This window comes from Vombatus ursinus, unplaced genomic scaffold, assembly GCF_900497805.2.
Source record: "Vombatus ursinus unplaced genomic scaffold, bare-nosed wombat genome assembly UNPS02001287.1, whole genome shotgun sequence".
Lineage (NCBI taxonomy): Eukaryota > Metazoa > Chordata > Mammalia > Diprotodontia > Vombatidae > Vombatus > Vombatus ursinus.
Genome location: NW_020941065.1, coordinates 18,498,016 through 18,511,195, shown reverse-complemented (window position 1 = coordinate 18,511,195; position 13,180 = coordinate 18,498,016). Strand labels below are relative to the sequence as shown.

The window sequence follows — 13,180 nt, the reverse complement described above, 5'->3', positions numbered from 1 at the left end:
ACAGGTGAAGTGGAAGGTTTTCCAGATCTGGACCCAGTGCATGGGCTGTATACATTTTAATGAGCCTGGGCCCAGGGTTGGAAGCTGCCTGCCTTCACACCCCTTTCTATTTCCTGTTGTGGCCTCAGAAGCAGAGAAAAGGCCTGGTGCTTGGGGATGGTGCTTGCCCTGGGGTTCTGCTGGGCTTGCCTTCTCCACGGGGGGCTCATTCCGCAACAGGCCCCAGGTGCCCAGGCTCTCAGTCCCAGGCACTGGGCACAAACGGAGCCAGAGGAGACTGGTAAGATCTAGAGTTAGGAACTTCAGAAGTCATCTGGTACCAACCTTTCTGTTTACAAATGAGGAAACAGACACCCTAACATGAAAAGTGACATGCCCAAGGTCTCATAGGGAATGTGAATAGGAATCTCAGCTGTGGCCGAGCTGAGATCTGAACCCAAGTCCTCTTGATCTTTTCCATATACCAGTTGCAAAATAGTAGTAATTCAGTAAACTTATTAAGCACCCACTGTATTCAAGGCACTGGGGTTGCAAAGACAAAAATAAAACATCTACCCTCTAAGGAACTTATATTCTACAGGGGTGGGGGGGGTGGGGGTTAGTACACAATAATAATAATAATAGCATTTGTATATCTCTTTAAGGGTGGCAAAGTATTTTTCTTTTTTTCTTTTTCCTTTTTTTGGGGGGGGCGAGGCAATTGAAGTTAAGGGTAACACAGCTAGTGAGTGTCTGATGCCAGATTTGAACTCAGGTCCTCCTAACTCCAGGGCTGGTACTCAATAACTGTCACCTAGCTGCCCTACAAAGTATTTTTAAAATCTCATTTGATGTACGCAGACAAGTAAATGCAAAGCAAAACAGTTATTTCAAGAGGCAGAACTAACAGCCATGGAAATGTATTGTATCCATTGGTACTTTGATTGGTAGTGCCAGTCAATTTTGTTACTGTTGCCATTTTTACTATATTGGCTTCACCTAGTCATGAGCATTGACTCTCTTTCCAGTTACTGTAAAAACTAATATAGTTGACTTTTTCTAAATCTGATGTTTGCCTTGCTAGGGGAGGGTCCAAATGTTTGGTCTGGTCCATTTTATCATTCTTATGAGTTGTCTTCTAGCCTCCTGCAGTGTAGGGACTGGGGTCTCTGGGGCCCTGCTCCGGAGTTAGTGGCCTGGCCTGGTTCAGAACCCATTGAGGGAAAGGGGGAAAGAGAGAATTCACAATCCACCACCGCTTCGCCCCCCCCCCCCCCCCCAGCTGGCTGTGTTCCTTCCTGACCACAGTCTCCTGCCCTGTCCTTCCTCCCCATCCCAGCTACCAGTTGGCCATCCTCATCTAGGAAGGTTTCCTGAGCTGGAAGGATGGGCTGATGCTGGGCCTGGGGCTACAACTGAAGCATCTGGTGGCTAGTTATGCCTCCCATCTATGGAGGGGTAGGGAAGACCCTTTCTTTGGAGAGAGCTGAGGATGAGAGGAGGTGGGGTGCATACTTTGCTTGATTATTTACCTGATGTCTCCTTTCCTGGAATGTAAGCTCCCTGAGGGCAGGAGCTGCCTGTTGCCTTTCTTTGCCTCTCCTGTGTTTAGCATAATGCTTAATAAATGGGATTGTTCGGTAAATGAATGGGACGGAGTCTAGGAAGGGGGGGAGGGCTTCTGGGCCATTCTGGGAAGGGCCCAGGGAGGATGTTGTGAGTGAAGAGGGGAATAATGAACCGCAGGTCATGTCTGGCATACCAGCTGGCTGAACCTGGGTGAGAAATAGCTTGGTTCCCTTTCCTGTCTTCCCCAGCTTGGTCCCCTCCCCTCCCAAGGCCTGGTCAGAGCTGGAGAATCTTCTAAGAAACCCTGGGTTTTCCAGCCAAATCCATGCTTTGGAGGCAGCCTGGAGATCTGGGTTTGAATCCTACCGCCATTCACTGGCTATGGGACCTGGAGCGAGTAAGGCGCTCCCAGTATCACTGAGGCTGAAAGCGGAGAGTCGCTTTCAGGGGTCATCTTGAGGTGTCCGACTCAAATAGAGCCAGGACCACCAAACGGAACACAAAGGTCCCTGTGAGCTGCAGACTGGATTCTGCTGTATTTTTATTTCTTTTGTGAAGTAATTGCCAATTCCATTTTAATCTGATTCTGTGCCAAAGGCTGCGACTTGGTGGGTGGCGTGTTTGAGGCCTTGGATCTAACCCAACCCATAGTTGAGCCTGGGCAGCCAACTTCTCCAAGTCTTGGTGTCTTTCTTCCCTGGAGCTCAGACTAGGTCAGGGGTGGGGAACCTGCCGGACCAAACAGTGAAGTTGGGATTCAGTGAAAGGGCCGCACTTGAGGACCTGGGGGGCCACAGGTTCCCCACCCTGGACTAGGTGGTCATGAAGAGGCCTCTAACTGTAAATCCCAGGGTCCTAGGTTCAAATCTCACTCTGCTGCTGGCAGAGTGGCTAGGTGGCACAGTGGATAGAGCTCCTGCCTTAGAACAGGGAGGACCTGAGTTCAAATGTGGCCTCAGACCCTTGACACTAGCTGTGTGACCCTGGGCAAGTCGCTTAACCCCGATTGCCTCACTAAAAACAAAAACCAGCAACCCAAATCTCACTCTGCTTGTCAACCTTTGTGACCTTGGATAAGTCATTTGAGGATCCAAGAGCTTAACATAGAAAGTGTTTTGCAGACTGTGAAGTGCTGTATAAAAATGCTGGCCATTATTGTTCTTATTAACAACAATCTCCTTGAGCCTCAGTTTCCTTAGCTGTATAATAAGGGGGTTGGACTTGTGCAGCTCTGGATCTCTGGTTGTCTAACCATAGGGAGGGGGACCTTGGGGTCCAGGTGGGCTGGGCCTGGGGCTGACGGGGAACCCAAGCTCAGCCCTGCTCCTGCTCTTTCCTTGAGCTTTCCCCTTCCTCTCTGGCTCCTCCTCCTCCTTGACTTTCTTTCTCCTGCCTCTAGAGGTGCCCATCAGTGCCTGCCCTCCAGCCGCATCTCAGCTGCTGCCTGCTGCCCCAGGCCTAGGAAGCTGCAGCATGAAAGCTAGGGGCTGCTGTTCAAGGCTACCTGCCCACACTCACTCAGCCGGTGCTTGGCTGTGGGCCCAGAGGCAGAGATAGGCCGCTGTTCCCTGAACTCAGAACAATAACGTCGGCCCTTGGAGGGATCTGTGTTGTTGTTTAATCATTTTTCAGTTGTGTCTGATTGTTTATGGCCCCATTTGGAGTTTTCCTGGCAAAGATTCTGGACTGGTTTTCATTTCCTCTCCAGATCATTTTGCAAATGAGGAAACTGAGGCAAACAGGGTGAAATGACTTGCCCAGGGTCACACAGCTAGTAAGTATCTGAGGCTCTATTCACTGCAGCGCCCCATAGAAGGGACTTAGGTGTCATCTGTTCTAAACTCCTCATTTTATAAAAGAGCAAAGTGAGTCCCAGGGAGGGTAAGGGACTTTCCTAAGACCACATAGCTAATAAATAAAATATCCGAGTAGGGTCTGAACACAGAGCTTCTGACTCTTTCCACTGACCGCTGGCTCCTGGTTTGGCCCCAGCTGTGTCTAGGCTCAGGCCCTCCTCCTCTGTCCTGCCTGGGATGCTTAGGGGGGTGGGGGGTGCGTGTTACGGTCATGGAGTGGTCAGGGCCTGTCCATTCGGGCTGAGAGGAAGGAAGCCAGCCTGGGCAGCCTTGATGCCAACAAAGGCAGCTTTTATGCATGCCTAGCCACCCTGGGGGAAGGCTCAGGCCCTTCCCCCATCTCCACTGCCCTGCCCCCACCCTCCTCAAGCTCAGAATGGAACCTCTGACCTCAGCCCATCCCTGGCCGATCCTTTCCAGTCATGCAGTTCCCCAGCCCTGGGCGCTGGAGTGTTCAGAGCTGTTCAGGCTGCTGGTGCATCTCCCATTTCCCAGTCTGGGAGTGGGATTTGCAGAGAGGTGAATTCAGCTCAGGATGAGAAAACTTCCTCCCATCAGAGCTGTCCCAAAGTAGGATGGGCTGCCTCAGGAGGTAGTGAGCTCCCCATCACTGGAGGTCCTCAAGAACGGTCTGGGCGATTGCTCGTTGGACCTTCTTCGGAGGGCTTTTTGGTTCTGGCTTGGGTTGGAGTAGATATGGGATTCAGGCCACCTACCACGTCCCCTTCCTTCCATGTGGGATCAGGGCTTCTTTCCTCTGGGCCATGCTCCCTGCCCAACGCCTAGTTCTCAGGGGAATCAGGAGGTCATAGATTTAGAGCCTGAAGGGTCTTTCATCTCCCTTCTTCTGCTTTTGCCAAAGACTAAATGTTCTGGAAAACCGTAACTTGTCCAAGGTCACCCAGCCCATGTGAAGGCAAGCCGGCCTTTGACTCCAGAGCTAGCCACCTCGGCTCTCAGGCCCATCCCTCCCGTTTCCACCAGGAAGGTCAGGCAGGGTGCCATCAGAGCTGCTGGCGGGGTGGGGGAAGTGACCAGATTGGTGGCCCCCGCCCCTTCTGGATACGGCCTCCCCTCTCTTGTTCGCTGGCTCCCTCTTGTGGTCGCTGGCGTCACCTCACTGACAGGGTTTCACCCTCTTCCCCATCTGCTGGCTGATTGGCCCGGCCACCCTGGCTGGCACCCAGACCCGGGAACTTTCCTCCCACGGCCTGCTATTCTTTCAGCCCTTGCACAGAAGGCTAGCCCTTCCCTGGGTAGGAGGGTGTCATCCTGACTTGGGATGCGTGGAATCGGAAGAGGTGGAGAGGATTCTCTGGGGTCATCTGGGCCCCCAATCACGGGGTCTGTCTTGGAAGCAGGGGGAGGCCTGGGACAGATTCATGATCCAGTTTCTGGCAAGGATCAGCCTCAGTTTATACCCTGGGATGTGGAGATGGGCCAGACCTGCTTGGATCTTAGGATCACTGAGCTCGAAAGGGCTGTCCGCTCCGACTGGTGCTGGAACAGAAATCCCCGCTGAGATGGCGTAATGGAAACCTGCTTGCTTTGCAGACAGAGGTGCTGGGTTCCAGTCTTGGCTTTGTAACTGACTCTCTGTGTGACTGTGGACAAGGTACTAAACCTGTCTGGGCCTTAGCTCCTCTTCTGTAAAAAGAAAGCATTAGATTAGCTGGCCTGCAGGGCCCGAGTGTCCAGTGAAGGGGACCCTCGATTTCCTAAGCAGTTCCTTCTTCTGGGCTCCTTTCAGTTGTCCAAGCCTAGGATCCTGATGGCGCATGTCTGTGCCACACCCTGGGTGATGCTGGTCCTCACATGTGCTGTACCACCGGGTCCTCGTGACACCCTCGAGGGATTATTATGGCCCTTGAGGAGCTGGGGGCCCGCAGTGGGGAAGTGACTCAACTAAGGCCCTACAGAGATCAGCGGCAGGCTGGGCCTAGAATCAAGGTCTCCTAATGCCGACTGCAGGGATTTTGCCCTTACAGGGTGGCGCTGTGGTCTGGGAGGAGGAGGAGGAGGAGGAGGAGGAGGAGGAGGAGGAAGGCCCTGGCCTTTCCGCATTGATCTGCCCTCTTTCCTACAGAGCTGCCCCCGTCAGAGTTCTTGCAGGTGGCTGAGGCCACGTGGCTGGTGCTCAACGTCCTATCCAACAGCAGCTCGGCCACCAATTTCCAGGCTGTCGGCGTCACCAAGATTGCCCGGTCGGTCATAGCTCCCCTGGCTGAGCACCACGTCTCAGTGCTCATGTTGTCCACGTACCAGACAGACTTCATCCTGGTGAGACTTGCAGGGACAGGGGAAGGGGGGCATAGACCATCCTGGGTCCTTTGGTCTAGGGAAGTGGGGGTATCTTCTCCCTCGAAGCCTTGGTGAGAAGGAGAGGGCCTCGTATTTGCCTCGTTCCTCAGCCCCATTCTGCCAGGCTTTGGGGGGTAGGAGTGCGAGAAGCAAGAGGGGAGAAGACATGCCCCAGGCATGTGTCTGTTCATGCCCTTTTCCCAGGGACCTCTTGGGCAACACTCTGCCTGCCCCACGTCCAAGGGGCGGCCACGTGCTTACAGAGGAAGGAGAGGGAGAAGGAGATACAGAGATGGGAAGAGAGATACAGAGAGGCACAGGGAGAGGGGGAGAGATAGAGAGACAGAGAGAGAGAGAGATAGAGAGGGGGGAGAGAGAGAGATAGACACAGGGAGAGGGGGAGAGGCAGACACACACGCAGACACAGGGAGAAGGGAGAGAATGAATGAATGAATGAATGCGAGGGTCAGTACTCACTCTATGTATGAATAAGCTGAGGAGTGTGTCGCATGTTTAGCACATGTATGATAGCGTATGTCCATGTGGGTCTGTTGGGGGGGGTTGGGGGGGGTCGTCACATGACTGACAACCTCAGCCTTCCCTCTGGGCTGTAGGTTCGGGAGCAGGACCTACCTGTCGTGATCCACACTCTGGCCCAGGAATTTGCCATCTACCGGGAGGTCGATGGAGAGCCTGTGCCCGTGGCCTGTGATGATGCCAGCAACGGCTTCCACAAAGCCAAACTGGGTGAGGGGCCACCGGGGTGGGGGCAGGGGGAGGGCTGTGCCTGCCTGGGCCAGCTGCTGAAACGTCATTCCTTCACACACCCCTCCCCTCACCCCACCCCCCCAGGTCTGGTTTGGTCGGACGCTGTTCCCAAAGGCTTCTGATGTTATTAGACTCTTTAAAAAATGATTGCTATGACTTATCTTCCCCCACCTCCTGCCCCCGCCAGCCAACCCTTGGTTTTTTCCTTTTTAATTAAATTTAAAAAAAAATTTTCTGAGAGCCATCCCTTGTAACAAGGAGGGGAGTGGGGAACCAGTTCAGCAAAACCAGCCCAGTCTCCACCTAGTCTAACAGTAGATTCCATGTTCTACACCCGTAGCCCCCCACCTCTGGAAGGGAGGGAGGTATGTCTTTAGTCATGCTATTATTAATAATGACAATATAAACTCCTGTGGCATTATTAACCAGAGGGTATAAATATCCTTTGGAGAAGGCTGGGAGGGCAGAGACGACTAGCCTGGCTTTTCAGGGGAGATGGCCATGGTCCTAAGCAGATGAGACTTCTCCAAGATCATGCAGTTAATGGCTAATTGGCCCAGGGGATTAGCAAACCCTTACCTTTCCTAGGAGATGCCCTAAGCTCTGTCTACTGGGCTCCTTCTATGTGGCCACCAGGTGGAGCCACCTCCCCAGCCCTAGCAGGCTGCCAGGCTTAGCCCTGGGTGACTGGGAGCTGGGCTGGCCATTTACAGGTCTCTTCTCCCTTCCCTGAGGCAGGCCCCAGCCCCACTGTGCACCCCATCCAGAGTCCCCAGAACAGATTCTGCATCCTCACGCTGGACCCTGACACCCTCCCTGCCATTGCTACCACGCTCATGGACGTCCTCTTCTACTCCCACAGGTAGGGATCTGGAAGCGAGTCTTCTGCCCTTCTCTTCTCTCCCATCCCTTCCCCTTGCCTTCCAGGTGGGGAAACTGAGGCCCAGATTGGGGAAAGGAAAGCCAAACCTCTAGAATCATAGAACTTCAGAACTGGAAGGGACCTTATGGCATAAAATACAAAGTTTAGGTCCCACTCCTTCGTTTTACAGATGGGGAAACTGAGGTCCAGTTTGGGGAAAAGTTGTGGAGCAATTATCATGGAAAGTGAGGTCAGGTTGGACCCTTAGAACAGGGAAGGTCAGAGGTGGGAGGAGCTTCAGAACAGGGAATGTCAGGGCTGGGAGGGGTCTTAGAACAGGGAATGTCAGAGTTGCAAAGGACCTTTTAGATCATTTGTAAGATCATTTTATATATGGGGAAACTGAGGCACAAAGACAGGAAGGGACTTTCCCAAGGTCACTAAGGCAGTCCTAGCAGGACCTTTTCTCACTTATTGCACACCCCCATACTGAGCTGAGCTCCTGGCTGCTTCCCAGCCCTTTCAGAGGGGAGGGAGCTGTGATGGGGGGGCAGAGCTGACTGTCCTCCCCCCTTCTCTCTTCACACCTCCCCAGTGCTTCAAAGGAGGGGGCTTCTGATGACCCGGACCTTGACTCCATCCCCTTCTTTGCCTTCTCCCTGATCGAGGGCTACATCTCTATTGTCATGGACGCAGAGACACAGAAGAAGTAGGTAACCCACCCTCTGACCCTGAGTTGGGTGGGGGCCACGGTCTTGGCTTCTCTGGTGACGCTGAGATCCCAAGGCCTCTTGAGAGGGACGCGCACCTGTGCTAGTCACAGAAGGGAATGGGGCCTTAGAACCTGGAGTAGCAGAGCTGGGGAGGCTTCAGGGAGACCCAGTCTAATCCCCCTGTTTTTTCAGAGAGGGGAGGTCACTTCCCTGTGGTCACCCAGTGAATTAGGGGTGGGGTTGGGACCAGAAGCCAGCTTTCTCCATTCCCTGCCCGAGACCTGTCCCCGCACTGGGGAGGGAGGGAGGATGAGTTAGGGGGTGGGGAGGGGGCAAGGGGAGGCGCCAACTCCACCTTCTCCCTCCCTAGGTTCCCCAGTGACCTGTTGCTTACTAGCTCCTGCGGAGAGCTCTGGAGAATGGTTCGAATCGGGGGCCAGCCCCTGGGCTTCGGTTAGTCCTGGCTGGCCAGGGAGCTCCCTGGGACCCTAACAGGGGTGGGCAAAGGTCCTGAGACTTTCATCTTTGGCAGCCGTGGGTCTGGGTGGAGGTCCCTGGCCAGCTCGGCCTGTTTGGGGGTGGAGTGGGAGCGGGCGTGACCAGAGACAGCTTAGTAAATGGTCCTGGGCAGTTCACCTTGGAAAGCACTAAGTGCCTACTATGTACCAGGCCCTGAGAATATAGCCACACAGATGAGCCTGTTCCTGCCCTCAGGGAACTTACGTTCTGCTGGGGAATAGCTGCTAAATACCAGAGATATAAGAAGTCCAAAGTGATTTCAAGGTTGTGGGGGTCCTAACATTTGGGGGTGACTGGGCCAGGCCCACTTGGGGGAGGGGACAAAGGGGCTAAAGAAGCATCATAGAAAGGCGATATTTCTGAAAGGCAGAGCTGGGGCAGGGAGAGATACAAGGCACGGGGAGCAGGAGCCTCCCATGGGAACGTAGACCAGTCTGGTTGGAATATAAAGGGGAGGGGACTGCTGGGGAGGGGGGCACGAGGGCCGGGTGAACGGAGGGCGTTGACCGAGGCCAGATGCCTCGTTTTTCCAGAGGAGGAATGTGACTGGCCCAGGGTCACTCAGCAAGGATGTGGAAGAAGTCGAATGCAGATCCCTTGAGTTCAGTTCAGTACGCGTTTGTGAAACGCTTCCTGCATGGTGCTTGGCTGACCCAAGTGAATCAGCCCTGCCCTCTGGGAGCTGGCGTTCTGAAGGTGCCCTTGAGAGGGGCTGAGGAGTGGGGGAGCCATCGGCCTTCATAGGTTCAGTGGCTGAACCAGTCCTCCCGCCTCATTCTAGAGAGCGGGAGTCACGGAGACTTGGCCAGGCTCCCGCCGCCCGCAGGGCTCACGGTAGCTTTGCTGCTAGTGAGTGGTGTGTACTTCTCGTCCACTGGCAGCTGGCCTTCCTACGAGACCCAAGGAGCAGTCAGCCCCCACTGCCTTCCTTTCACCCCCTTCCTTCTCCTTCTCTCCTCGTCCCAGATGAGTGTGGGATCGTGGCCCAGATCGCGGGGCCCCTGGCCGCTGCCGACATCTCCGCCTACTACATCAGTACCTTCAACTTTGACCACGCCCTGGTGAGTGTCTTCCTTTTCCCAGGCTACCCCTTCCTAAAAGCCAGGACCAGTTCGGGGCATGCATGTCACAGGTGAAGCTAGAAGGGATCTAAGAGACCGTCTCGTCCAACCCTCTTGTTTTGGAGCGGTGGAGATGGGCCCAGAGAAATGAAGAGATTTGCTCATGTCACCCAGCCTGGCAGCGCCCCCAGGATTCGCTCTTAGGCACTTCCCTCTAGAAGGTGGCTGGTCTCAGGAAGCCCGGCTCTCCCCGGTTCCCTGCCCCTTTAAGCGGGGCCTGTGGTGCTCTCCCTTCTTCCCCCTGTGCCCACAGGTACCCGAGGATGGCATCGACAGTGTCATTGAGGTCCTTCAGAATCGCCAGGAGAGCTGCCGGTAGTGGCTGGATCAGGAACCTATGTCCCTGTGGCTCAGGCTGGCAGACACTCCCCCGCCATTGTCCTCTTCTTTGGCGGGGTTCTGGCGTCTCCAAAGGCTAAACCAAAGCTTTGCCCCGTGGCAATGGGGACTGCTCTGGTGCCCCTCTGTTAGGTGTGCGTGAGGGGGACATCCCCTGGGACCACCTTTCACTCTAATTTTTAAGTAGTTGGTTTTTTTGGTCCTGTTGCGCAAGCAGGCGCCTAGGGCTAGGGGACTGGACACCCCAGGGGCTGGGGGTGGGAGGGGAGATGATCTCAAGCTTTCCCTCCTGTCCTTTGGAACCTGGGTCATTTTCTTGGCCTCCTCTTGGAGCTGGCCCTGCTCTAAGGCCCGGCCCCCAGTGGGTGGGGGTTAGGGAGGGCCCTCATCCTGGGCCAAAGCTGGCTCCCTTCAGTTCTTGCTCCCCATGTCCTCTCCTGGAGGTCAGGAAAGCTAAGAGGCCTGGCCTCTAATGCACAAAACACTCATGTGTGCCTTATCCGTGAAGCTGTGTGGGCACACTGTGTGCCCACAAAGTGGAATCGTGGTGCTGTGGAAGGCTTCACTTAGGAAGCCTCAAGCCTTGACACTCCCCTACCCCAGCCCTTGGTAAACATCTTTGCACATGCTCCCTCCATGTGGGGCTGGGGGCTCCCTGGGAAGGAGATCCCCCTCTCTGTCCTTCTCCCCTTTCTGCACCCCTGTCTCCTGCCCCTCTCCATGGTCCTGGGAGGAAGCTCCCTCTGCAGAGGGCTGGTCCCCACACCCATCCTCTCCTAGGGGAGAGCCCATGATCTCTGTCCCATCTTTGGGGAGGAGCCTCCTGTTTTTAAGAAATCTCCAATAAAGCACTTTGCAATCCCTGGAGTGTGTCTAAGACGTAGGTGGTGTGTCCGTGCCCCCTTCTCAGTCGGCCTGCCCTTCCTAGAGGATATCAGGGCATATCCTTCCAAACCCAGGTTCTGGCAGGGCAGGGTGGAGCAGCAGAAAGCACGTGGGCTTTAGAAGTGGAGAACCTGGGTTTGAGTTCTGCCTTTGTTATTTACTGTATGACCTTGGGGAAGTCATTTCCCTCTTTGGGCCTTGTGCCCATATACAAAATGAGGAGGGACAGCTGGGCTGCATCCCTTCAAGCTCTGCCAGTCCACTTGGCGCCAAGCCTCCATCTCTGCTCTCTAAAGAAGGCTGTTGCAGAAAAAGAATGGGATTTCAAGCTGCGGGTTCTGGGTTTGAATCTCAGCTTTGCCACCAACTACCCAGGGGACCACCAGTAAGTCATAACCTCTCTGGGCCTCAATATTCCCCTCTGTAAACTGAGGGCTTGGGGTGGACTAAAATCACCCCCAAAGGTCTCTCCAGCTCTTAATTCTCTAACTTTACAATCATTTATTCCTGTAAAGTGGGGGAAAACGGAGGGAATAGAAAGTTGGAAATGAGGGCTGAAGGTTCCAGTCTGAAAACACTCTAGAATTGGGCCAGGACAAATGCCCTGGAGCATCCAGGATGGGGCCATCTTCCTTAAGGGCTTAGAGTACTTGGCCCTGCCTCCCACCTTGTCCTCTCCCCCCTCCCCTCTACCCGAGGGGGCCTTCAGACCCCACTCTGAGCAGTCCAGACTGAAGGCCAGGGTTCTGTGGACAAAGACGGTCTTGGGCTGGGCTAGACCTCTGAGCCCGTCTCGTTCAATCTCCCCAAACCAGAATCTCCCTCTGCGGCATTCCTGACAAGTGGTTGTCAATTTGAAGACATCTAGCGATGGGAAGTGCACTCACTACCTGATGATGCAGCCCACTTCACTTTGGGGTGGCTCCAATGATTAGGAGGTTTTTCCTTTCATCAAGCCCAACTCTTCCCTCTTTCAGCACCCACTGTATGTTCCTAGTTTGGCCCTCTAGGCTCAAGTCAGTCAGCAAGCATTTATTAAGGACCTACTCTAAGCCAGGCACTGTGCTAAGGCCTGGGGATACAAAGAAAAGCAAAAGACGGTCCTTGTCCTCAGGGGGTTCACAGTCTAATGGGGGAGACCACAAGCAAATACATAGATAGACAAAGCAAGCTCTGGAGAGGATCCATAGGGAAAATGAGAGGCAAAGCGCAGGAATTTAGAGGAATTGGGAAAGGCTTCTTGTAAAGGATGGGAATTTCACTGGGATTTGCTGGAAGCCAGGAGGCAGAGAGGAGGCGGGGAGAGCATTCCAGGCATGAGGCACAGCCCAAGTAAAGGTCTAGAGCTGAGAGATGGGGTGTCATGTATGAGGAGGAGCCAGGATCCAAGGATACGTATCCACATTAAGGCATAAGAAGAGACTGGTAAGGGAGGCAGCTAGATGGTGCAGTGGATAGATCACTGGCCCTGGATTCAGGAAGACCTGAGTTCAAATCTGGCCTCAGACACTTGATACTAACTGTGTGACCCTGGGCAAGTCACATAACCCCGATCGCCTTGCAAAAAAAACCAAGAAGATTGGAAAGGGAGAAGAGGGCCGGGTTAGGAAGGGCTTTGAATGCCAAACAGCATTTTGTATCTGCCCCTGGAGGTAATAGGGAGCCACTACAGTTTACTGAGTAGGGGTGATGTGGTCAGATCTGCACTTTAGGAAAATCACTTTAGTGACTGATTGGAGGAGGGATTGGAGTGGGGAGATCCTTGAGGCAGGCAGACCCCACCCCCCACCCCCGCCAGCAGCCGTAGCAATAGTCCAGTTATGAGGTGAGCAGGGCCTACTTGTCAGAACACAGAAGGTGGTGGGTGAGAAATGGGAGTGTAGGCTGACTCCAAGGTTGCGAGCCTGAGGGAGGAGGGTGTTACTCTCTACAGTAATGGGGAACGTAGGAGGGGGGAGGGTTTGGGGAGATAGATACTGAGTTGAAGGTGTCTACTGGATGTCCAGTTCAAGATGTCTGAAAAACAGTTGGAGGTCAGCAGAGAATGGGGCAGAATAGATAAATCTGAGAATTGTCAGCATAGAGATGATTGTTAAATCCATGGAAACTGATGAGATTGCCAAGTGAAGTAGTTTGGAGAGAGAAGAGAACCCAGGTCAGAACTGCTGAGGGATTCCAATAGTTACAGGGTGTGATTTGGAGAAGAAGACAGAAGGAGCAGGCAAAGAGGAGGAAAACCAGGAGAGGAGGAGAGGGGAGGGGAAGAGG

The 13,180-nt window shown here is 54.0% G+C and overlaps 1 protein-coding gene across 2 annotated transcripts in view; it reads left to right on the top strand.

Annotated features, from left to right (window-relative positions):
* Positions 1–10,904, top strand: part of CASTOR1 (cytosolic arginine sensor for mTORC1 subunit 1) — a 12,772-nt gene extending 1,868 nt beyond the window's left edge. The window contains exons 3-9 of one of the 2 annotated variants that reach the window (XM_027865637.1): positions 5,491–5,684; positions 6,320–6,452; positions 7,212–7,335; positions 7,931–8,044; positions 8,419–8,501; positions 9,534–9,628; positions 9,942–10,904. In XM_027865637.1, the coding sequence (XP_027721438.1) occupies positions 5,491–5,684; positions 6,320–6,452; positions 7,212–7,335; positions 7,931–8,044; positions 8,419–8,501; positions 9,534–9,628; positions 9,942–10,007 (809 nt within the window). In that variant the 3' untranslated portion in view covers positions 10,008–10,904. Of the gene's footprint in view, positions 1–5,490; positions 5,685–6,319; positions 6,453–7,211; positions 7,336–7,930; positions 8,045–8,418; positions 8,502–9,533 lie in introns of both variants that reach the window. The other variant, XM_027865631.1, reaches the window with a different exon arrangement.
* Positions 10,905–13,180: the final 2,276 nt, after the last annotated feature.